The following is a 25,491-nucleotide window of genomic DNA, read 5'->3' on the forward strand; positions in this document are numbered from 1 at the left end:
CCGCAGAAGGCCAATGGTTTCGATACAGACCTGATTAGAAATCTATATACCCAGGGCCGTTACAGCACTTCGTCAGGCCCCCATCAAAACGTTGGCCTTGGCCCCGCCAAAGGGTGATAAACCGGACTTCTGGGGGCCTTCGCCCCCCAGACCCCCCTGTGCCTGCCCGCTATTTGCCGCTACTTGTCATCAACATTGGATCTCTGTTTCGTGGCCAGCAATTCTCGCCTAGACGCGCAAAGCGCGAAAAATTTCAAGAATCCTTGATCGAATCAGTCGGGATCATCGGGAATTACATATATATTGCTATCAATTTTTACCCCCCCCCCCTGTTCACGAAATCAGGTTTACCAGTAGAGATGAGTAAGATAGTAAGATGTATTTGAAAAGGTAGGACCCCTCAATAATAATTAAACATCTTCGGGCGTATACGCGTTGGCAGGAACAAAACAGCACTTCGTCAGGCCCCAAAAACACTTGGGTCTAGCGCTCCCATATGGTGTTAAACCAAGAACCCCATCATGTCGTTCGCTTTACCACAAAATTAGCTATACTGTTTAGTGAGCCAGCGTGAAGCGCAAAAATTTTCGATAATTCATGATAAATTCGGTCAATAAGATCAGGAATTGCATATAGGCTATATTGCTATCAATTCCCTTGTCCTCTTTGCCCACGTTATCAGATTTACCGGTAGAGCTGAGTGAGGTGTCTTGGAAACTGTAGGCTCCGTAAATAATAATTAAACATCTTCGGGCGGGTGGACCCGTTGGTATGACTTCGTTACATGATGTTATTTCGTGACCTCCTGTCTGCTATATCAAAAAATATAGAATTGACTAAACGCACGAAACTAAAAGACGAACACGATTTCAAATTGGTATTTCTTCACTGGCATATAATTTTCTGGTAGACTGGTATTCGTCTTGTGAGGTTCAGATTGTCAAGACAGGAAGGAACTTTCGGCGCCAGTCATTTAGGCGCCTATGGACAATTAAATCTATAGGTATTTTGTATATATAACGAAGTTTTCGGTCAGCGTAAGGGCAGTTCTTTTCGGCCAAGGTTTTCGCGATGCTGATCGTTCTGGTACACTTCTTGGAGTCGCATGTAATATGTCCGAAATCGTTATAGGTCTTGGTGCGTCGTGTCGCGGTATTGGCCAACGCCGATATGTCCATTTTCATAAATGTTGCATGTTTTTTTCTTGGGGGAAGATTACCAAATAATTAAGATATTTGCCACCATAAAATCGCGCCCCACGCGAAAAAATTTTGAAAAGTTGCATAAATTTTCAAAAAATAATCTATAATTTATGCAAATTCACGAAATAATTTTGTGCCCCCTTCGAGCTCGGCTCCGCCCAATTGGGGGGTTTGGGGTGCGGCAGTTACGGTCCTGTATATACCCTATACGCAACGGTGGCTACGGGCTTTTGATATATTACAATCCCCCACGAAAGTTTCATGGCGTCCGTAGGATTATAAAGTCGCTATTTCCAGACGTAAGTCCTTCTCTGATTCAAACGTTTGACCCGACTCAACTCGAATCACTTTTAGTTTGTCACCTAGTCAATCCAAAATCAAGTATAATTTGACGAAAGGTCGCACCAAACAAAATATCAATTTCTAGTCACGAATCATCAACGGGTCATGTTTTATCACCATGAACCTGAAATGTGACGTAATAGCAATCTTCCACCCCATGATCGATTTTAAAAGTGATGTGGTAGTGATTTTGTTTAGATCTCACGTTTTTGTAATAGTTTTAGAGGGAACTTTATGTTCTTAAATCTAATACAGATATTTATCACTTGAATGTATTGTCGAATTCTCGAAATTCCCAAATGCCTTCGCGGGCCACAGAAAATGTTCTCGCGGGCCGGGAGTTTGAGACCTCTGATATATAGGGTTGCATTTAAAACAAAAATTAGTTTAAAACGAGCATGTGTAAAACAAGGCCCTTGTTTAAAACATGGTTTTTATTGTTTTAGTTTTATTTTTTTTTTTTTAATCCATGTCGTCACGAATATTCAATTGTGACATCATAGTAGACTGACATTGACAATTGAAAATATAGGGCAAATATAGCTCCTTTGACGAAATATCTGTTTAATAGCTCTTGAACCGACTATTTGGGGTGTTACACAATTGAATAATATATTCATATTGAAATGAACCTGGATATTTACGGCTGACACTCAGGAGTAATCGGCAGCAACTAGTAGAGAATTTGAAAGAACATCGTATATCAACAATCGATGTTCTTTTGAATCCTCTACTAGTTGCTGACTATTTCCTTGACGATGGGTGACCAATCTTCGGCAGTAAAGAAGGTAAATTATGCGACCGTCGACACTTTATTCAATTAGGACGTGTAGGCGGCCGTCCATATGCAAATTGAATTTACGAATTGACTCCCTCATTAATGAAAGGTTTTAATGATTCTGGAAATTTTCTTCGCGCTAGACGCGGTTCAATGCGAGTTGATATTCGATTTCAATATAGTAGTGTCGTTTATAATATGAGCCCCACAGTACAGATACGATCAGCAGAAGAAACTGATGTGCCCCATAAAGAAATACCAATTATGTATTCATGTACTCCTCATCACGCAGGAAATTTGTTTTTGGTTTCTTTACCGACAATCGTGATGGCAGGCAAGTCGATAAATAACAGCATGCAACAACGAGGACTAACATTAGTTGTTCTGCCCAAAGATGCAGCCCGGGGCCTACGATATCGTAGGCCCCGTGCAGCCTACCACAAATAATATTATCTGTAAATTTTCGAAGACATCCCAGCATCAACTCTACCGGTGAATCTGATCACATGGGCTGGGAAAGAATAAATATATGATATTGATATGTGAAACTATAATAACATTATTGCCGAAATTTAAACTTGAAATAGAAAGAAAAATTCGCGCTTTGCGTGACTAGTAAATATCCCAGTGTATGTTAGTAGTGTATATGATCGGTCAACCGGTGGCAGGGGCTCTTATGGCGGGGTGGCACGGTGCCGAGAAACCAGGGGTGGCACGGTGACCCTTATCTCTTATGGCGGGGGTGGCACGGTGCCATTGTGTCTTATGGCGGGGGTGGCATGGTTACCTTTTCGAGTATAGGCTGCGGCGGCACGGTGACGTGAAAACTCGTGGTTGCATGGTTACCTTTTCGGTATAGGCTGCGGCGGCACGGTGACGGGAAAACCGGGGGTGGCATGCTAATGTTTTTAGGTATACGTGCGGCGACATGCTAACGTTCCAGTTATAGGGTGATGAAGTGGTGTTTCGACCCCTTAAGGTGGCACGATAGCGTTAAAAAGATAGGGATCGGTCGCATGCTAACGTTGTTGGTATAGACATCTCTCGCGTGGTGTTGAATATGTACGAGTCACCAACAATAACCGCGCAGACGGAAACGTGGCTTGTTGTGCAAGAGGATTACGCAGCGCGTGCGACCTATATTTCGAATGACCTGCGCGTTGAATTGTTTCCCGTGCAGTTGTTTTGTGCTACTATCGTATCGATTATTACACTAGTCCAGTCAGTGCGAAATAGTTTGCTAAATCTAGGAATCAATCGCTTGGTAATTAGTTTGCCACAGAGCCGGCGTAGACGGTGATTCGAATATCAGCAATAACCACGCTCACAAACTAACAGTTCGAAAAGGTGTGAAATAGTTTGCTAAATCTGTCGCATGGTAATGTTTTGGTAATTAGTTTGTCACAGAGCCGGTGTAGACGCCGATTCGAATACCAACAATAACCACGCTCACAAACTAACACTTCAAATAGGTGTGAAATATATTACAAACCCCACGATCGCTCACAAGTTAACACCTAAGACATAGCCATTTTTCGCGTCTTGTCATTACTTACATCCCAATCGCTACAGTTTAATATGTCGATGGTTTTTACTATCAAGTAATAAGTAATGAATAACAGAACCGGTGCAGACTGTGATTCGAAAACCAACAATTTGGCACTTGCACGCGATCGCTATATGTTTTGACACTTCGGAAGAGTGGTTGACTTTAGTTGCGTGATACAAATCATGAGAATATTCAACCAATGATTTTGATGGGATGCATCAGAGCAACTGAATATTTGATTAGACAAATGTATCGGAATCGTTGTTGGTGTATATTTTGTCGCTGTCGTCGTACCAATATACAAAAATATCAAATTGTCGCGTGTGGTTGTCAGTTTTCAAAACGAAAATGGTATTGTTACCTAGGGAAAATATAGATTTCCAAGTGAAAACGGTATTGGTACTCAGGTAAATGATAGTTTTCCAAACGAAAGGGGTTTGTTACCCAGGTAGAAAATATATTTCCAAAAGAAAATGATTAGTTACTCTAGGTAAATGATGGTTTTCCAAGTGAAAAGGGTTTGTTAGCCAGGGAGAAAATATATTTCCAAAAGAAAATGATTAGTTACTCTAGGTAAAAGTATTTTTCCAAGTGAAAATGGTTTGTTACTCTGGGTAAACGCCAGATCCCCAAAGGAAAATGATATTTTTACTCAGGTAAACGACGGACCGCCAAGTGGAAAGGGTTGTCACCCATGGAAAAAATATATTTCCAAATGAAAATAGTTTCTTACCCAGGGAAAAATATATTTCCAAGTGAAAATGGTTTGTTGCTCAGGAGAAAAATATATTTCCAAGTGAAAATGGTTTGTTGCTCAGGGAAAAAATATATTTCCAAGTGAAAAAGGTTTGTTACCCAGGGCAAAAATATATTTCCAAGTGAAAAGGGGTTTGTTACCCAGGGAAAAATAGATTTCCAAAGGAATACGGGTTTGTTACTCTAGGAAACGATAGACCCCCAAGTGAAAATGTATTGTTACTCTGAGTAAAAGATAAATCTTCAAAGGACAATGGTATTTTTACTCAGGTAACGGTTGACCTCCAGGTGAAAATGGTAATTTTACTTGGGTAGGTATCGTATGTTTAGTGTCTTCGGTAGCCATTGGTATACTATTACGAGTGTGAAAAGGATTTGCACGCCCTGTGCAGAGTATAGCGATAGTGAACATATTTGTCGCGTGACTAAACAAGATCGCTGTTCAAATTTGAATGCATGCATTTCGACCACTCAGTTGCTAAACACGAGAGAAGAGCCTACAGTAAGACCATTCTGTATGCTTCGATTAAAACCGCAACGGAGACCACATATGAATCGACTCGAAGTATTTCAACCCTCGTTGTATTTAGTCAATTCGAACCAATTTTGATACAAGTCTCCCGGTATGACTCACACACTAACACCGTAAACGGAAGTCAATGATTGTGATATGGATTATAAAAAATATTTCTCAACTACATGTACAACTAATTCGGGGTTTTGATGTTGTAGAAAGTAAACAGTTTTATTGAGTTGTGTGTTTGACGAAAGTGATTGGATACAAGTATGTGTTGAGGAAAGAAAATTTATTTTTCTGTACGCGACAGTTTGTGTCAAAATGAAAATAGATTCGTGGTTACAATTGGATCGTGGTTGTGCTGTTCAAATGTACGGTTCAACACGAAGACTTGACGCTCAACAACAACTCGACAAAACATATCCATTGCACGATTTGTCACTGGTGTGCTAAGGGTTAGGAACATTTTTATTACGGTTCCATCTACTAGTCGTTTTGTTGTGCCGACAATCATGTGATGACTCAGCAATTTTCGTTTGCAAAGTTGGTTGTTTTGTGTGTAAGATTTAAGGACGGTGACTAGAAAACATAGGTACTCTACTCTGTTGTTGGAGTAACTGGTTTATTGCTATGACATTGCCAGAACCCTCGAGTAGTGACTATGCTTATCTTCTACGAAAGTTTACGTGACCCGGTGTAATAAATGTGTGTTGACTAAACTAGGATAGATACCGCGGTTGTGCAGGACTTACGCATGGTATTCACATATTGTAAATATACAAACTTTTGTGTAAACAACTCTGATATTTCTGTAAGTACTAGTACTGTATCGAACTATGTGAATAATAAGCTACGTTGGATCATTCGTGTCAAAAAACACTTGTGACGTCAAAACAGTTTGTAGAGTCTAACTAAGCATTCTTTACTCTGAAAGCGTAGGCAATCATTCTTTAGTTTCGTAGTACCGAAAATATCGAGTAAGGTCGAGTACTTTGTGTGATGTAAATATCTTTCATACTTTTGTACGAGTCGCGGGGATTATCAGTCGTATCATACAAGTAACTTGACACAAACAAAATGCGCGTGTATCGTTTTCAAAAGTCAAGAAAGTGAAAATAGTTTTCTGTTACGCTAAAACGTTTGCTACACTAACATATTTCGTATTCGGCAAAACGATGCACGCCGTTGAAACGATGTTGGTCAATATCCGTAATGTGATGAGTGAGTAAAATACACCTTAAGTTCGTTGTGAACTGATTTATTCTCGTGTCACGCAATAAGCAACAATGTACAGTGTGTGTGTAATTTTGTTATGAATGATTATAAAATAAATAGTATTGTTCCGTGTCGGTTGTTACCGTCGATGCATTAGCTTTAACCAAGTAAGTGATATTTACAAATATGTGTGTCGTTTTGACAACTCAAAGATTTTAGGTCTTGTGTCCAGAAAAACGACCCTATAGTTGTGCACGCGTAGAAAATGACTAGGAGTTCAATCTCAACTCGGAATCGTGTTAGTGGTTGCGTGGTTTTCTTTGGTGGTGTGCGTTCTACAAATAATTCCAGTTTACCAAACTAGGATGCATTGAGCAAACATCCTGCAATATGCTTTTGATGACTTCCTGTGGTTTGGTTTTATGATTACAATTTTAGAAGATTCAAATGATAATTTATGACCACTACTATAAAACATTGAACATCAATGCAACCACATTTTGTAGTATTCAGTGAAGCATATGTTTCGATTTTATTAGTGTTAAGAGTTTTCTGTATTACTCAAGCCTAGTTGAATAGGAGGTGTCTAGCAAACATATTCCAATTTGTTTTTGTAATGATCAAAGTGTGTGGTGCGAACGGATTAAGCATTAATCAAGCGGCGGTATGTCAATTCACACATCTTGACATCGGGGTAATGCGGGTATGTGTTTCAGTTCTTAGTCGCAGATTCCGACAATGAAGTATTGCGCCGGTTGTTAATCAGTAAACGAAATTGTTGTTTCATCTTTAGTCTCGGTAACTGGAAACAATTACATTTGTAAAATATTTTCTGACATCCGCGATACGCAGAGTGATTTGTACCAAGGTGGAATGATTTGTCAATCAAGAACATTCCATACACGAATAGTTTTATAACTCAATATGGTAATAACCATGATAGAGAAAAGTTTGTTGCTGTCATAATAATCTTTACCACAACACCGGGTCTAATTATCGTGAATAATTTAATAATTAAGTCATGATAGACCGTTACAAAATCTCATATGTCAAATCAATGTGTCAATCCTTATGTTTACATCATGATAATTTTTAATATAACGCCTGCGTTCGATTGTAAGAAATGAATTCCCAACTACGTTGATCAGCCTTTCAAATCTCGTACACTCAAACATAGTATGTTAATTTCAAGTCACCTGCACCGAGTAGAATCTACTTTTGTCTTACAAAATATAACGCATAGTAACGACTTTTACAGTTGAACAAAAAAGACGAGTTGGCGGTATATGATTACAACCGAACTTGTTATGGATTTTAGATTGTAGCGATTACTCGTGTAATCTTGTTTACTTTTCATACGGATACTGCTTGAGTTGTAAGTTACAAACTGATTTACTTGACAAGGTTTTCGTATTTGACTCTTTGGGGTGTGGTAAGATGTTAAAAGATCGAGACGTAATACTATTTCCGTTCACTCAATTGCAACAAAAAATAACCTGATAGCTTGTTCAAGGTTTCGACAAATAGATTGAAATATTCCTTCATCACCCTATAACTGGAACGTTAGCATGTCGCCGCACGTATACCTAAAAACATTAGCATGCCACCCCCGGTTTTCCCGTCACCGTGCCGCCGCAGCCTATACCGAAAAGGTAACCATGCAACCACGAGTTTTCATGTCACCGTGCCGCCGCAGCCTATATCCGAAAAGGTAACCATGCCACACCCGCCATAAGACACAATGGCACCGTGCCACCCTCGCCATAAGAGATAAGGGTCACCGTGCCACCCCCGGTTTCTCGGCACCGTGCCACCCCGCCATAAGAGCCCCTGTCACCGGTTGACCGATCATATACACTACTCCTGTTCATAACATGACTAGCGACTACGCACGATTTCGGTGCGCATAGTAAGCATAGAGCAGCAGAGGTGGTCAGTAAAGAAATACTTTTACTTTTTCGAAGTAATCCGGTAGTTTCCCTCTACTTCTGGTACTTACTCAAGTAGATCTTTTTTCGCTTCTTCTACTTCGTAATATTTTGTGATCTACTTATTCACTTTTCGCTATCTTCAGTTTGTCAAGTAGAAGCATTTTAGTCCCCTAATAAGAAAGATACCCTGAGGAATTTCGGGGCTGTTTTCACGTAGTACCAACATTTAATTTCCAACTATGTTTAATCGAAAGTATCGCTGAATATAACTTTGTAACTGGGTTGCGTGGTTCTGTTCACACCGCATTGTTGCCTATATCAAGTATTCCATCAGAGTAAGTACGGCCCCCATAGCGTTTGAAACTACCGTTTCGCTATCTAGCAATTACCTATTAAACCTAGCAGCCCATGATGTGTCCTAATTTGGAAAAGTGATAACCATATACTAATTATCGCGCAAAAAGTTAAAGTCGTATCCGTCACAACTTCTCGGTATTGCCATTCCACTGAACTGGGGCCTATAATATGGGGGAGGGCGCCAGGCCATGATATGGGGGAGGGTGCCGTGCCATGATATTCTCAAAAACCGGGTGTTCGTGTAAACAAAGGATTAGTATCGTATTTCCATATCAAGTCTATCATTTCCATCCCATGATGTGGACGACTGCTTATTTGTTCAAAAATTGACACCACCTGGGATGCATCAATATGAATCAAGCTCTCTACACCTTTCGCACAGCGTCATTTGCAGCTTTGGACAGCCCATGCGAAGGAATTACGATTGTTTCCACAACTACTTACTTACTTGTGTAGACTTTAAGTCGGTAAATTCTACTTCTACTTCAAGTAGTTTTACACTGCTTATGAAAGAATTAGTTCTACTCGTACTTGAGTAGATTTTTTAGTTGCTACTTTTACTTCTACTTGAGTAGCTTTCTTGACTACTTTCACCATATCTGTATATCAGTAAATATATTATCTAGTCCGGAGTTCACCAGCAATGGACATGAACAGTTTAACGTGGGTATTTGGCCTTCCGTTGGTCCGTTACGACTATGCAGTATGCACTGGAATGCAACAGTAGGATACAATAATATTCAAAATGCGACCGTGAATAGGAAAAAGGTTGGTCACCCCTGTTTTAGTTGCTGAAGTGTGTTGTCAGGTATCGTGCGCAGCTCATAGCTCAAAATATAATGAAATTGATTATCATTACATTTATTGTTGCATTTGTATTTTTTTTAATAAAATAATATTTCTTTTGTGGTAACTATGTCCGTCGCACATGTTAGAGAGCACAGCGTGGCACTGACCTAGAGTTATCCAAACGCGGTTGTTAAACTGTGTTGCCTATTTTTATCTCGATATAGAAGTCATGCGTCCCGCGGCCTCTACATATTTTGAATAGTGGCCTGCGACCCATTTTGAGTTGGCGACATTTGATTTAAAACATGTTCTGAACAAAGCGCTTTAAACAAGCGTTTGTTTTAAATTCAATCCTATTTATACAGCGAGAAACTAAATACAAGTGATATAATGCAATATGGCCTCGTCAAATAGCTGGGGTTGCATATAAAACAAAATTTAATTCTTGGGTAACTTGCTATCGCTTTCTGAAAAAAAGTCGTGTTCTGCTTACCTCGCCGATGAATGGAAAATAAACAGCAATCATGACATAATCATCTTTTGAAATTGAATCCACTGAACGTGGCGCTAAGAGCATTTTAGATCTGTGAAGGTACCATGGAATCGATATTTCGAACAATTCTCTATCTTTGTACTCCTTCTATTATCAATCATAGAAAGCCGTATTATTACTTCCGTCAAAGCTGTGCCTCTGACCTCGCTAATTCGTACTTTTTAGAGTTGCAGAAAGAGATCGAAAGTGCAGTGATGACATCTGAGAAAAATAATCTGGATATTATTCAAGGTATTCTGGAGTAACTTGGTACCTCATTCTAACGATACCCTGTTCTGCTTATTTCGCCGCTCAAACAGCAATTATAACATGTCGAAAGTGAAATAAATTTTATATTTATTTCAAAATATATCTAAATCCAAATGAAAACGAATTCACTCTAACTAGAGACACGGAAGCCTATTATCTGTGCATAAATGCGACATTACTGTTAAATACTTGGAAAACACGATTTGATGCCTCATATTTGACTTCGAAAGGAATCAGTCAAATAGTGTGCTTACGCGCAATGAGAGTACATTATTATACTCGGTACCAGTGTTGGGATCAAGTCACTACCTTCGAGTCACGAGTCATCTCGAGTCACTGCAGATATTGACTCGAGTCAAGTCAAGTCAATCGATATTCAAAGTTGACTCGAGTCAAGTCACTCGTTTTTTGGAAGTGACTCGACTCAAGTCGAGTCAAGTCAAGTCAAGTCAAGTCACGAGTCAAGTCACAATTCAAGTCAAATTGAATTTTCGAAGTATGAGTGATGATTCATAGTCATTATATTTTGCTAGCTGTATGAAAGACAGATTAATTGATCAGTTATCTTGTATCAAATAACGAATATCTAGTTAAATATACTAGCAAAAAGACGTCGTATTCCTCAACGCACACGTGGAAGTGCTAATAAAATACGTGAGTAACTGTACACCTACATGCTACGGTCAGTTATTATCTGCCAAAATATAGGACCCAATACGAAGCTTCGAGAAGTTGAAACAAATTGATATGGTACAATATCCTAATACACTACCCCTCTACACATACGTGAGAATATAAACGCAAAAACTATATTTGTTCGATTTAAATCATACAAGAGGGTTGGTATATGTGGGCACTGTGCAACGTGGGCATTGAGTCGTCTAAGAAACAGAGATACATTGCTGTTTAGATTAATCATCTACTACAACTTCGACAACTTAAGCTGTGATCGTTTAGTGCGGTCAATTTAATTGTGATCTAACAATCGAAAATAGTGTCAACGTCGAATCAGTGAATGAGCGGTTGTTCTCACAAGTGACACCGGCGTATCTCGAACAATCCGAACATACACAATATACAGTGATTTATTCGACACCGTTAACTTGATGACTTGAAATTGTCTCGTAGATTTTGCTTCGAGTCACGAGTCAATGCCCATTTTTGAAGCTCCGAGTCAAGTCAAGTCAAGTCATTTTTCCGAAGTGACTCGAGTCAAGTCAAGTCAAGTCATACGAAAAAGTTGACTCGAGTCCGACTCGAGTCAAGTCATGACTCGAATCATCCCAACACTGCTCAGTACACTGTTTGCTTTCAATGAAAACGAGGTGATTGACGATAAATGGGATCTGGAACATGAATGTTGTGGATAATATCTTCATTTCGGTTAACCAGTGTCCCGAAGGTGCTTCAAATATGAACATGTAACACTTCAGATTTTTCGCTACACTATACATCATTATATAGCGCAGTAGGCTACTTACGCGATATTAATATTGATATTTAAACTAAATTCCATTCGAATTATAAGGGCTCACATTGTTATTTTCGTATTCAGCATCGAATAGGAACTATCACCGAAAATCTGCGTTTGTTGCCGCAACGATAATGAGACTTATACTGCATTCGGACAGTACCGCGCTATAGAGAATGTCTGTAGTCGGATCTGCCCTGATTAGAACACTCAGATTTATACATATACAATGCATTGAACGGTGTGAAATCGAATTGAATCATCTGATTCTTCGTGGTAAAGATTAACATGTCATTGTTTTAATTATTGCTACCGAAGCGATGGTGCTTAGATCATTTAAGACATGTGCATGTGCTATGAAATCAATATTCAGTATCGTTGTATTCATTCTATTCTTATTCATCGGATGCTGCATTTTAACTCCCTTCAAAACTATGCATCTGAACTTCATTAATTCGTATCGTTTAGAGTTGAAGAAAGAGATCGAAAGTGCAATGATGACATCGGAAAAAAATCATCTGGATATAATTCAAGGTATTCTTGAGTAACTTGGTACCACTTTTTAAACAAAGCCCTGTTCTGCTTGTTTCGCCGAGCAATGGCAGATAAACAGAAGATACGACATATCCAAGGATCAATAAATTTTGTATCTATTTCACAAATATGTATCCAAAGAATACGAACTCACTGTTAGAGACACGGCAACATAAGAATTGTGCATAAATTCGACATCGTTAAATGTAGGGTTTAAAAGAAAAATCAATGTAAAACAAATGTGATTAAAACAGGGCCCTTGTATAAAACATGTTTTTGTTAAGCCATGACGTCACGAATATTCAATTGTGATGTCATAGTCGATCGACATTGACCATTGCAAATATAGGGTAAAGATAGCTATTTTGACGAAATATCTGTACTATTGCTGTTGAACCGACTATTTTGAATGTTGACTCCATCCCATATCGAGATACGTCGGCTTTATTGGGTGGTAATTGTCCGTAGGCTCATGCAACATGTTTGTTTGGAAGTATTTACACTATTATGTCATAATTTTATAACTAAAAAAAAATTGTTTCTCCAAAAACCCTTTTTTTAAAACACTGTTTAAAACATGTTTCAAACAAAGTGTTTAAAAACACCGTTTGTTTCAAATGCAACCCTAGTTAAATGCTTTTGTCAATTAAACTAATAATTCTGACATCGAATCAGAAAGTTTATTATGAAAGTACCGTAGTTGGTAAGTTGAACTACACTTTTAATAGTAAGAAGTCAAAAACTAGCTTGATCTGTGGTTCGCAAACTGTGTTACACAAACCACTAATGGTAGGGTGTAGCATCACAAGTGATACGAGAGTAACTTCATCGAACATACAAATTTATGAAGTGGAAAAAAGATTTAGATCAAGATTTCCCATTTGCTTCGTATCCAAATAACGCTGGGTTTCATTGTCCAACTTACTGATAATGTTTGATGCAAATTCCTCGCAATAACTGTTGTAGATGTGGAGTACAAAACCTATGATGTGTTAAACGCCAGTCTCACGGTATTACTTAAATACTAATACCAATACCGAAAATCTTCGATGTATTAAAGACCCAATGGTACAAACATTCTTGTATTGTGGATTGCTCGCTTCGTCCTATGTTGAACTTTAGTAGACGTGCATCGATGGTCCCGATTGTGCAACCGCGAGTCAAGCCATGAGAGATTCATGTACGCCCAAAAGCTCGCAAATCTCATTTTAAATCAACTGGACGAACTTTTGTGAACAAATATAACATATCCCTGAAATAAATTCGTAGATTCTCGCGATTTGCTGTATCGGGATTGAGTTTGCTGTATCGGGAATCAAGTTTTGTGACGATTTCAGAAGATTCCCTACCAAATCTTGGCCTTACGTCATATGATATGTGCCAAACTGGTCCCAGTATTATTAACTTGCAATCAAGCTGAAATATTGTCTCCTAGCACTTTCGATCTATAAGCCTCTGTTCCGGTCGATATAACGAGCTTGTAACTGATCTCAGTAAAACTGTTCGAAATACTACAAGCATACAAAAGGTTTGAGAGGCACTTACCTAGACAATACCCCTTACATATCATGAGATATTGCCATCGACACTCTCAAAATGAGCCGATGTGACATAACAAGTGACGAGTCTAAAGCTGGGCATTGCATTAAGGATCCGGCTTGACTGCCACTATATGTATACAATTCGAATATCTTATGTGACCGACCGTCTCCTCCATTCAGAGATTAAGGATCACTTGTTAAACTTGACAAAGACGTCGGAAAGATATCACATAGGTAAGATCACAGTCGATGTTTTTTCTCTGTTAGCTTACGGAACCCACCGAATATACCTAATAATTTTTGTAATGGTAGCCGAGTACCATTTATAGCTGTGGTGGTGAGTAATAAGAGTTGAGCAATACTTTTAGTCTGAATTAAGATGCTTATAGTATATATACTTTCTCAAATCTGTACAATCAGGTAGAAGTGAAGTAAATGCAGTAAATCTATATCTCCATTACAAGTGACGGAGGCGATTTTGAAAATATCTCAAAACTGCTCAACTGAATGTAGAAGAGGAGAGGCTTCAGAAGTACTTTTAAATATTTTAACTAACTTTGATTTGATCGCGGGCTCGAAAACGTTCAGAAGTAAATCGAAGGTGGATACGTTCGAAATTGCAACATCCTCTCTATTAATATATAATGAATTAGGAATAGACAGAATATTATTAACAGTTCACCAACAATATAGAGTCGATATCACCAGAGGCGGTCAAAGTAGTCAGAAAAGCTACTCAAGGAGAAATAGAAGTAGCGACCAAAGAATCTACTGACTGATTTTAAGTCTACTCGAATCAGTAAGTAGTTGTAAAAACGATCGTAATTCCTTCGCATGGACTGTCGAAAGTTGCAAATGTAACTATGCGGACGGTGCAGAGAGCGTGATTCATATTGATGAATACCAGGACGTGTCAGTTTTAGACAGGATAAGCAATCGTCCACACCATGGGATGGAAATGATAATATTGATATAGAAATGCGATACTAACCCTTTGTTCACTCGAACATACCATTTAGAGAATATCATGGCATGGCGCCTTGCCCCACATTTTAACGCTCCTAGTTCAGCCGAAGAGCAATACGCAAAAGTTGTGTTGGATACAGCTTTAACACTTTGCGCGATCAGTATACGTTATTCAAAAATACGGCAGTTGGTGAAAACTCCATATGGTGTATAGCTTTATATTCGGAAAATATAGGGCATTACTACACTTGCTTTTATACTTCAACATGTATGTTCTCCAGACAAAAGAACTGAAACTATAATTAAAACTGAACGTATAATACTCGTAATTGAAAGAAAAATTCAAATATTACTTCTAAAAAACGGAAAGTATATTTCATGTCTTTTGTCCAGAAAGTTTCAACGGTGGTCTGCTAAAACAGGTCTAACGTGAAACAAAAGCCAAAGTCCAATTTTCCAGATTAGGACACGTCATGGGCTGCTAGGTATAATTGTCAATTGCTTAATTGCGAAACGGCAGTTTGAAACGTTATGCAGACCATACTTACTGTGATGAAATATTTGATATAGGCGACAATGCTGTGCGAACGCAACCACGCAACCACGTAACCCCGTTCAAATGAGTGGTCTGAAGTTTCGGAGATGCGAGTAGAGCGAGACGCCATGTTTTTGATATATGGGTTGAACGTATCGATTTAATCGGCTTCGGCTCAAAATTCCAATATCTCTCGGGCTCTACTAATGACCATTAAATTTTTAAAACTCCATTCAGTTACCGTGATACAGGGGTTATATGGCGAAACATGGCAATAATACCCACAAATGCGAGGCAGACATATTACAAAACTATTCTCGTGGCGAGATAGCGTAGTGGTATAATCCGCGGCTGCAACACCAATGGGTGCGGGTTCGAGTCCGACCGAGGTCGACTTCCGAATTTCGATACCTAAGTGTTGGAGGTTTACCTAGGCTCCTCCTCGCCACCTCATCCGTGTCAGCGGTGTCTTACAAAAGCCTAGAGGTGGGCCGTGCTATAAGTCGGCAGTTACGGAAAACAGAAGAATATCGGCCTGGTGTAAATGACCATAGTAGTCGATAAACACCATGAATACCCAAAACAACAACAACAACAACAACAAAACTATTCTGTAATTCGTAAAACTTTCAGTGTAACAATATAAGCAGTAATGACCTAAAATGTTAAGCTGAAGTACTAGTAGTCTAAAAACATATCAACTTAAGTAAAAAATAGTCAGAGACAAATTCTACATTGGTAGCCTACTCTGAAAATGTAGAACCATTTAACGCAGAGCGAATGTTTGTAGTTGTATAATTGTATATCTGACTCCAGAAAGGTTGCGTTTACGATTCGCTGCGTGTTTCTTCTTTCGTTCGACAGACCGGCGTAACCACGGCGTACGACCTGGTTGGCTGACGTACCACGAAGCCTGTCTCTTGCACACGTATTCGATGGATCACACGGACGAATATATTTTGTTTCTGTCTCCACGACTTGTAATTTTATTACCAATCACGTACGGTTCAAAATGCGGTATATATTTTTCCACCCAACCAGCGAAATACTTATGAATGTCTATCGACTTTCGAATCGTCGAAATAACCATGAATGTATATCGACTTCCGAATCAGCTAATAATCATGAATGTATATGTAAGCTGTATTACATCCGTATATATATCATAGCCACAACAGATTACATGCACCAAACATCGTACGATTTATTTCTCTTAAATTCACACGACAAATAGACGACTCCCGAAGGTCTTTCGGGTTTTCACTTCAGGGAAATAGGTAAAAAAAAAAACACTCCCTATTGCTCAAATCTTAAAATGGCGTGAACAATATATTTTGTTATAAGTTCCCTCTTCCTACCAAAAGAACTTGGTGTAAAAAAAACGAATATATTGTTCAAAATGTTCGGTTATAAATTCCCCCCTTTCAGCCAAAGAACTTCGTGTAAAAAAAAAACCGAACATACCGTTCAAAACCTTCTATCTAAGGTTATAACTAATCAGGGACTGGAGACAGGTAACAATTTTATATGCAGGGGCAAAGTAACTAATAAAACGAAATACCATCATAACATAGTATTCGGCTGATCTTGAAATGACTCGAAGTAACATCATTCTGTTCATGCAGACTACTGAAATACAGATCAACAACATTAGGTTCTCGTAAAACAACAAATATCACTTGATACCTCAAAACAATACATACACGATATCACGGCAACATTAAAGGATACATTACATTGGACATTCAGAAAACCGATAATATCACTCGCACGCCAACTAATCAGCAAGATACTGCTATGGGTATAAAAAATCGAATATTCACCTGCAATCATTTTATCCTAAATTGATATGAAACTTCCTAATTCATATCACGTAGCATTTAACATTGGTAAATACCAACAGAACGAGAGTGTGCCCTATTTATTGTATTACATGCAAAGCAATGTTTGCAAATATCATGCACTACCGCGGTGCATATTTTCTCAATGATATACTCAACATAAGGGTATCGTCGTATGGCAGAGGCCTAATATCTCTTCATAAGGCTTGCAATATATCATTATTCATCACACATACATATCAAGCTATTCAGCTATTGGATGCATCATGGCATCGAATAAATAGGGTAGCCTTCTTGCCACGGGTTTACCCGCACACATCTCTTAACAAAACATCATGCTATATAAGCACCTGCGTCCTACATCTACCAGCAGCGCAGGATTTGACCCGCAGGAAATGCAACCCCTACCTGGGGTTTAGAAACCAATGATTGCAATTTACTTTACTAAACTACACTTTGTCAATATCCCAATAACAGCAACCAACTAACGTCGTAGTGCAAGAGAATAAAATCGATCTACCTTACATTTTTCTAATCCGTGTGATGCATGCTTGGAGCACCACAGTCCGCAAATCTGCTTAACTTCTGCGATTTCCAACCGATTTCTGACACTGCAGACGTTGTCTTCATTATTGTCTTTTCTCTGGAGTGCTGATCGTCGAAAGCACGACCCCGCTGCATTTCTTCCTGGCAATAACGTCTCGTCGTTTTCTCTGGATGGTCTTTCTCGCCGTTGTGCAAGGCGAATCTTTATATTGATCGTTGCTCGGCCGGCCGGTCTTGATTAATTGGACGTCGGAGGTCAACATATAACGCAGAGCGAATGTTTCGTTCAATAGTCTCTTCGTATTATCTCTGAATGTTCTTTCTCGTCGTTGTGTGAGGCGATTCTTTATATTGATCGTTCCCGTGGTCCGTTGCTCGGTTGCTGTATTGCTCTTTCTCGCCGTCGTGCAAGGCGAATCTTCATATCTTTATATTGATTGTCTTCGGTCGGCCGGTCGGTCTTGATTAATTGAACGTCGGGATCACCACTTTAACGCAGAGCGAATGTTTGTAGTTGTATAATTGTATATCTGACTCCAGAAAGGTTGCGTTTACGATTCGCTGCGTGTTTCTTCTTTCGTTCGACAGACCGGCGTAACCACGGCGTACGACCTGGTTGGCTGACGTACCACGAAGCCTGTCTCTTGCACACGTATTCGATGGATCACACGGACGAATATATTTTGTTTCTGTCTCCACGACTTGTAATTTTATTGCCAATCACGTACGGTTCAAAATGCGGTACATATTTTTCCCCTCAACCAGCGAAATACTTATGAATGTCTATCGACTTCCGAATCGTCGAAATAACCATGAATGTATATATCGACTTCCGAATCAGCTAATAATCATGAATGTATATGTAAGCTGTATTATATCCGTATATATATCATAGCCACAACAGATTACATGCACCAAACATCGTACGATTTATTTCTCTTAAATTCACACGACAAATAGACGACTCACGAAGGTCTTTCGGGTTTTCACTTCAGGGAATTAGGTAAAGTTCACAACACTCCCTATAGCTCAAATCTTAAAATGGCGTGAACAATATATTTCGTTAAAAACCACTTGGGTAATGACTCCTTTTTGGTACATATTAGTGGCGACTGTGAAATTTCATTCCAGGTCAACGTCATACACTTACTTATTTTCATGTGGAAAACGATTTGGGGTTGGAGGAAAATACATATGATCATAACAACTGTGTTTCCGTTTTTTTGCAGGAATCTCTTCGATGTACCTAAAATTAAATTCGTGTGGTTTATCATACCTATAGAATGTGTTACGTATAACTGGTTTTCATTGTCGAATATTATTTCATATTGCTTCAGTGCTCACGCGAAATGTCTCCGAGCTGGCGGACAATGTCGACTTACAGTCAAAAGATACTGAAAATATGCAGAAAGGTATATATGAAATGTATTATATAAATTTGAAATGCACATCAGAAGTCTAATGCCTTACTCGTTCGTTCTTCTGGATGCGAACCAGAGCACGATAATGATTAGTATTGTAGGCCAAGCTTACACTAAATATTCACAAACTGAAAGCCGAATATTTTGAGTAAACGTTTCTATCAAAGAAAATATATTATTGAGAAAAGCAGGGTGCATGCTCGTGCTCGTCTAATCCTGAATTAATTTTCTACCTGCCAGCACCATGCAGACAATAATATGAAATCTAAATGGGAAGAATTTCAATCAAAGATGTTAAATTAGCGGTAAAAATTGTATTGCATGAAAAGGTTCACAGCGCAGAACAGCACGGTTAGTTTGTAAACGCGAAGCTTCAAATTTCTGAAGTTCGCACTCAGAACGTGAACGCGAGCCTCACGTTCACACCATCCTCAACCCTAGATTAATTTTCTTCCTATACCTATGTCATAACAATGTTATATCTACCTGAACTCGAAATCGTCCTAGTCATCATGTATTTGACCACTGAAGGCTGTCAACTATTCTTGATATGCTATAAACAATGTCCAGGGTTCTTTAAGGGTTCTCAACCCGGCGTCCATGGTCCCCTTATTTGTCCGTGGACTAATTGTATGCGGTTCATGATGGGTCAATGCAAGAAACTAGAAACTACCACCGCAAAACAACATTGCCCGTTTTTATTTGTGCTGTTATTTTGTCTTGGTGCTGTCCTTACATCACTAGCGAAAGTATTGACCCTTTTTACGAATCAGGTAGTTTTGTTGGGAACAACTATGGTGAGAACTCAGCCATAATGATGACATGTTTAAATATGATCAGCTACTCAACTTTGACGGTTAAGAAAAATAGCTTGTAATAAATTGGTAGTCAGACGGAATATGTATTGTGCCAGTGCAATCAAGGGTATTCTTTATCTGGCAGTCGGAAAAATGAACTTGTTAATAACAGTTCGCGTGTTCTCTATCTTGTGATTCATACGATTCAATATGCTGAATATCGTGATTACTCCGTTGTTGCCGCGATGAGACGCAAGGTTTTATCAGTACGGGATATTGTGGGATTTTATTTATTTTTTAATATTGGTGTTTCGATTGCATTGCTTATATCAGGGGTGGGCAACATGCGGCCCGCGAAGGGATTTTGTCCGGTCCGCGGACAGTTTTACGTCTTACATGATAATGTGGCCCGTAGCCCCTGTCAGCCGAGATTCCCCACTACTTGCTTGCTAGGTCAAATTTTAGTGACTGTATGTTATTATATACGCACGTGTGCAGCGTGCGAGAGTGGAGCTTTATGCGTAAGTTCGTCGAAGCGAGAATACTTGCATTATCGGCATTTAGGATGTACTCAAACCTAATGTCGTTTGTGGTGATCATGCTTTTGTCGACTACAATGGTCATTTACACCAAGCTGATATTTATTATTTGTGATTCCGTAAACGTCGACTTGTAGCAGCACGGCACACCTCTAGGCTTTTGCAAGACACCGCTTCTGCCAGGGGGTCGCAACTTAAAACGGGTCGCGGGCCACTTTTCAAAATTCGTAGAGGACGCAGGTCGCATGAATTCGATATCGAGATTAATTAGGCCACACAGTTAAACAACGATGCTATCTCGTCACCTACTCGACCCTAATCAATTGATATCTTTGTAAATTTACGGTAACGGGCTTGTCGAGATCCTAATTAGGGATTGCACCACGTGTGGATTGATCAGAGAGCAGGCATGGCGGTGCCTGTATGGCAGTGGTCGGGAACCTTTTTTGTCCGACGAGCCATATTGGCCCTATTTTTTTCCATTTTACCTCCCAAAGAGCAATACATGTCAATCAGATATTACGTCACAATTGAAAATTTCTGACGTCAAGGTAGTATTAATTCGAACTCTCTACCCGGGATTCGTCGTGTGCGGCACATTTTCTCTGTAAAAACTCGAACTGATCATTCTGGTTGCCTTACTTGAGCAGAGCATGCGAAACTTGACTTACGAGAACGTAGGTTCGCCGTGATGCTCCTTTTAATTGCGAGAACGCATGATCAAGATCACATGCGTACGTGGAGCCAAACATGGTCACTATAGCAATCTATATATAGGCCTACCCAATCTAAGCTGTTGACGAAGATTTTGAAACCTTCAATCATTATTGGTATTTTCTGTTGATGTTGAACATTTTTCTCCCAAATTCCCACAATTTTCATTTTATTAACCGAAAATAAAGCGCGAAACGAGAGGTAAGGCACAGACGGGCCAAGCCTCACCATTGATAATTGATAAATTCATCGTAAATAGCTTAAAGTTTGTTATAACTGATATTAATCCAATGTAACTGTGGCAGTGATTTCGAAAATTTAAATACTGATCGACTTCTCAGTTCTCAGAGTATTCAGCCGTAACATATAACCTTGCGCTACACGCCTATTTTATCGCCGGTAGAGCTACTTGCCAATCAAGAACGTGGATATCTATGGCGTTGTTTGTAAATCGAGTTTGTAATTGTGAATGTCACGTCCACGGCAATTCATTTCCTGCCGTAGATCAGGAAGACAATGTGTATTTGAAAACTGCGTTGCCATATTGGTGTCGCCATCTCTGCTATTCTCTGTGATCAATCAACCTATCGCGCAATCCAAGATTTCGAGTCGGGTAGGCTACATCGAATTCTAGGGTGATATTGGTCGCCTGCGCGACAGTCACTTAAATTTGAGGATTTTGAAAAGAGTTCGAGCCCCTAACCCTGAAGACGGCGTTGCCTTTACCTCTCAAAGACATGTTTATACTGCCACGGGAATAATTATTCTGATCGTGATGAAAATTTACTAACAAGTCGCTGCAACATTCCCTTTCAGTAGAAAAATAAATATTTGGCAAAGAGCTATATCTTATCCCCAAAAGAGCCATATTTGGCTCGCGAGCCATAGGTTCCCGACCAGCACTGCTGTATGACAATGCTATATTCTCAAATCCGCAATGTTTTCCTCATTATCGGCGAGAAATAGCTTTGAAGTAACATTACTGCCGTAAAAATACATTCATTCAATACGATTTATTCCTTGTATATGTGGAGAAATGAGCGAATAATGTATCGATACAGCAATCCGGCCCGCCAAATACTTTATTTTCCTATATCCGGCCCGCTGACTGGAGAAGTTGCCCGCCCCTGGCTTATATTGTACCCAGGGTTGTATTGACTCGAGTCATGACTCGACTCGAGTCAGACACGAATCACGATTTTCTGATGACTCGACTTGACTCAAGTCAATATGTGTATTGACGCGACTTGGACTCGAGTCATTGCGATTGACTCGAGCCAAGTCTGATGACTCGAGACTCAGACGGCCAAGACCGACATTTCATTGTAATTTTAAAGAATAGTAGAGCAACCACCTTATTGGGGATTTCGTCTATTGGTACTGGTACTTGAAAATGGGACCAGAAACTAATAAAAGTGAGGAAAATTAGTATTTGATAAATGCAAACCATTCGATATCACCAAACAGAGTTGTACCAGTTGGTTTAACAAGACTTTAATTGGAAACTGAGCAGTTAACACAATGACTTAGACTCAGACTCGAGTCATTATCCCATGACTCAGACTCGAACCTCTGCTCGATGACTTGGACTCGGACTTGACTCGGTGGCAAATTGAAAATGACTCGACCTGACTCGAGTCAAAACTATAAAAGGGAGATTGTCTTGTGATTCGGAGCCTTGTGACTTGGCTACAACGCTGATTGTACCAGGCCGATAATATTTCTTTTGATTCCGGATTTACCGACTTGTAGCCCGGCTCACTTTTAAGCTTTTGTAAGACACCGCTTACGCGATCCACCTGGCGAGGAGGAGCATTGGAGTTTAATTTATTACATGGCTTCAATGCATAGTATTTTGCGCGAACATATCGACAACGCGATACATTCAACGAAACATCTTACTGCAAACTAGTTGAAAACCACCACTCGGGAGGACTCATGTGGCCAAAAAGTCACATATTATGACAGAATACCCCATTTGACACAATTTTTATAAAAAATCTCCCCTGTGCCGAGTTCGTCAACTTTATCACTCCATGTTATTGTGTGCAGAGGCAACTATGATGCAGCGAATGCACCGTTTCGAAATAAAACGATTGCATCACAACCATTCGATCGTTATTAGTTCTAAAGATAAGCATGTCATTGTTCAAAATTGAATCCAATGAAGTTGGCGCCTAAAACATTTTAGGCCTGTGGAGGTACCATGGAATCGATATTTCAAACAATTCTCTATCTTCGTATTCCTTCTAATATTTTTCATAGGAAGCCGTATTATTACTGCCTTCAAACCTGTGCCTCTGACCTCGTTAATTCGTACTTTTTAGAGTTGCAGAAAGAGATCGAAAGTGCAGTGATGACATCTGAGAAAAATAATCTGGATATTATTCAAGGTATTCTGGAGTAACTTGGTACCACTTTCTAACAAAACCCTGTTCCGCTTGTTTCGCCGATCAAAGAAACAGAAAAAGCAATTATGACAATATTTGTGCATAAATGCGGCATTATTGTTAAATACTTGGAACACTCGATTTGATGCCTGATATTTGACTTCGAAAGGAATCAGTCATAGATTTTGCTTAACCGCAATGAGAGTACATTATTATTCTCATTGCACCGTTTGCTTTCTATACAAACGAGGCGATTGACAATAAATGGGATCTGCAACATGAATGTTGTAAATAATATCTTCATTTCGGTTAACCAGTGTCCAGAAGGTACTTCAAATATGAACAGCTAACACTTCAGATTGTTCGCTACACTACATGATTATATAGCGCAGTAGGCTACTTACGATATTTTATTATTCATATTATTGATATTTAATTTCACTTCCATTCGAATTACAAGGGCCCAGACTGTTATTTTCGTATTCAGCATCGAATAGGAACTGTCACCGAAAATCTGCGTTTGTTGCCGTAACGATAATGGGACTTATACTGGATTCGGACTGTACCACACTACAGAGGGATACTGTATTCTGAATCTGCCGTGATCAGAACACTCTCATTTATACATATGCAATACATCGAACGGTGTGATATCGAATCTAATCTTCTGATTCTTTGTTATAAAGATTAACATGTCCTCGTTTTATTTAATGCTACCCAAGCGATGAAAATTAGAGCATTTAAGACATGTGCATGTGCTATTTAACCAATATTTCAAACAATTCAGTATCTTTGTATCTCTTCTTTTCTTATTCATCGGATGCTGCATTCTAACTGCCTTCAAAACTATGCATCTGAAGTTCTGAACTTCATTAATTCGTACTTTTTAGAGTTGAAGAAGGAGATCGAAAGTGCAATGATGACATCGGAAAACAATCATCTCGATATAATTCAAGGTATTCGTGACTAACTTGGTACCGCTTTTTAAAGAAAGCCCTGTGCTGCTTGTTTTGCCGATCAATGGCAGATAAACAGAAAATATGACATATCGAAGGATCAATAAATTTTGTATCTATTTAACATATATGTATCCAAAGAATACGAATTAAGTGTTAGAGAAACGGCAACATAATAATTGTGGATAAATTCGACATCGTTAAATGTAGGGTTTGAAACAAAAATCAATTTAAAACAAATATGATTGAAACAAGACCCTTGTTTAAAACATGTTTTTTAAAGCCACGACGTCACGAATATTCAATTGTGATGTCATAGTCGATCGACATTGACCATTGCAAATATACCTTTGTTTAAAACACTGTTTAAAACATGTCTTAAACAAAGTGTTTTAAAATACCGCTTGTTCTAAATGCAACCCCAAGACAAATTTCTTTTTCAATTAAAGCAATAATTCTGACAACGAATCAGAAAGTTTAGTATGAAAGTACCATCGTTGGTAAGTTGAACTACACCTTCAATAGTAAGAAGTCAAAACCTAGCTTGATCAGTGGTTCCGAAACTGTGTTACGCATACCACTAGTGGTAGGGTGTAGCATCACAAGGGGTACATGAGTAACATAATCGAACCTTGAAATTTATGAAGTGGAAAAAAGATTTAGATCAGGATTTCTCATTTGCTCTGTATCCAAATAACGCTGGGTTTCATTGACCCAGTTACTGATAATGTTTGATGCAAATTCCTTGCAATAACTGTTGTTGATGTGGAGCACAAAACCTATGATGTGATTAACGCCACTCTCACAATATTATTTAAATACTAATAACTTGAGCAATTTTTTTTTTGACATGTCAAAAAAAGTCAAAATTAGGTCAAAATTGTAGCGTTAGGTCAAAATTTGTCAAAATTGTTTACTAAGTCAAACATTTTTTGACCTCTGCATTTCGTTTGTATCGTAGATTTTGCGCTGTCGGTGAACTTATCATTTGATATTTTACAG

General features: G+C 39.0%; 1 protein-coding gene and 1 long non-coding RNA gene across 3 annotated transcripts in view; one reads left to right on the forward strand and one right to left on the reverse strand.

Moving 5' to 3' along the window:
- The window catches only part of LOC145439845 (microfibril-associated glycoprotein 4-like), a 532,879-nt gene that overhangs the window by 329,431 nt on the left and 177,957 nt on the right, over window positions 1-25,491 (forward strand). For both annotated transcript variants that reach the window (XM_080317492.1, XM_080317495.1), the window contains one exon: window positions 12,178-12,243. In XM_080317492.1, the coding sequence (XP_080173618.1) occupies window positions 12,178-12,243 (66 nt within the window). The remainder of the gene's footprint in view (window positions 1-12,177; window positions 12,244-25,491) is intronic.
- Window positions 16,243-17,784, reverse strand: LOC145439351 (uncharacterized). The gene is made up of 2 exons (XR_013915157.1): window positions 17,652-17,784; window positions 16,243-16,914 (listed from the first exon to the last, which is right to left on the reverse strand). It is a non-coding gene; the product is annotated as an uncharacterized LOC145439351 (long non-coding RNA).

Source organism: Botryllus schlosseri, chromosome 5, assembly GCF_051294905.1.
Source record: "Botryllus schlosseri isolate E-star chromosome 5, Bs_hap1, whole genome shotgun sequence".
In the NCBI taxonomy this organism is placed as follows: Eukaryota; Metazoa; Chordata; class Ascidiacea; order Stolidobranchia; family Styelidae; genus Botryllus; species Botryllus schlosseri.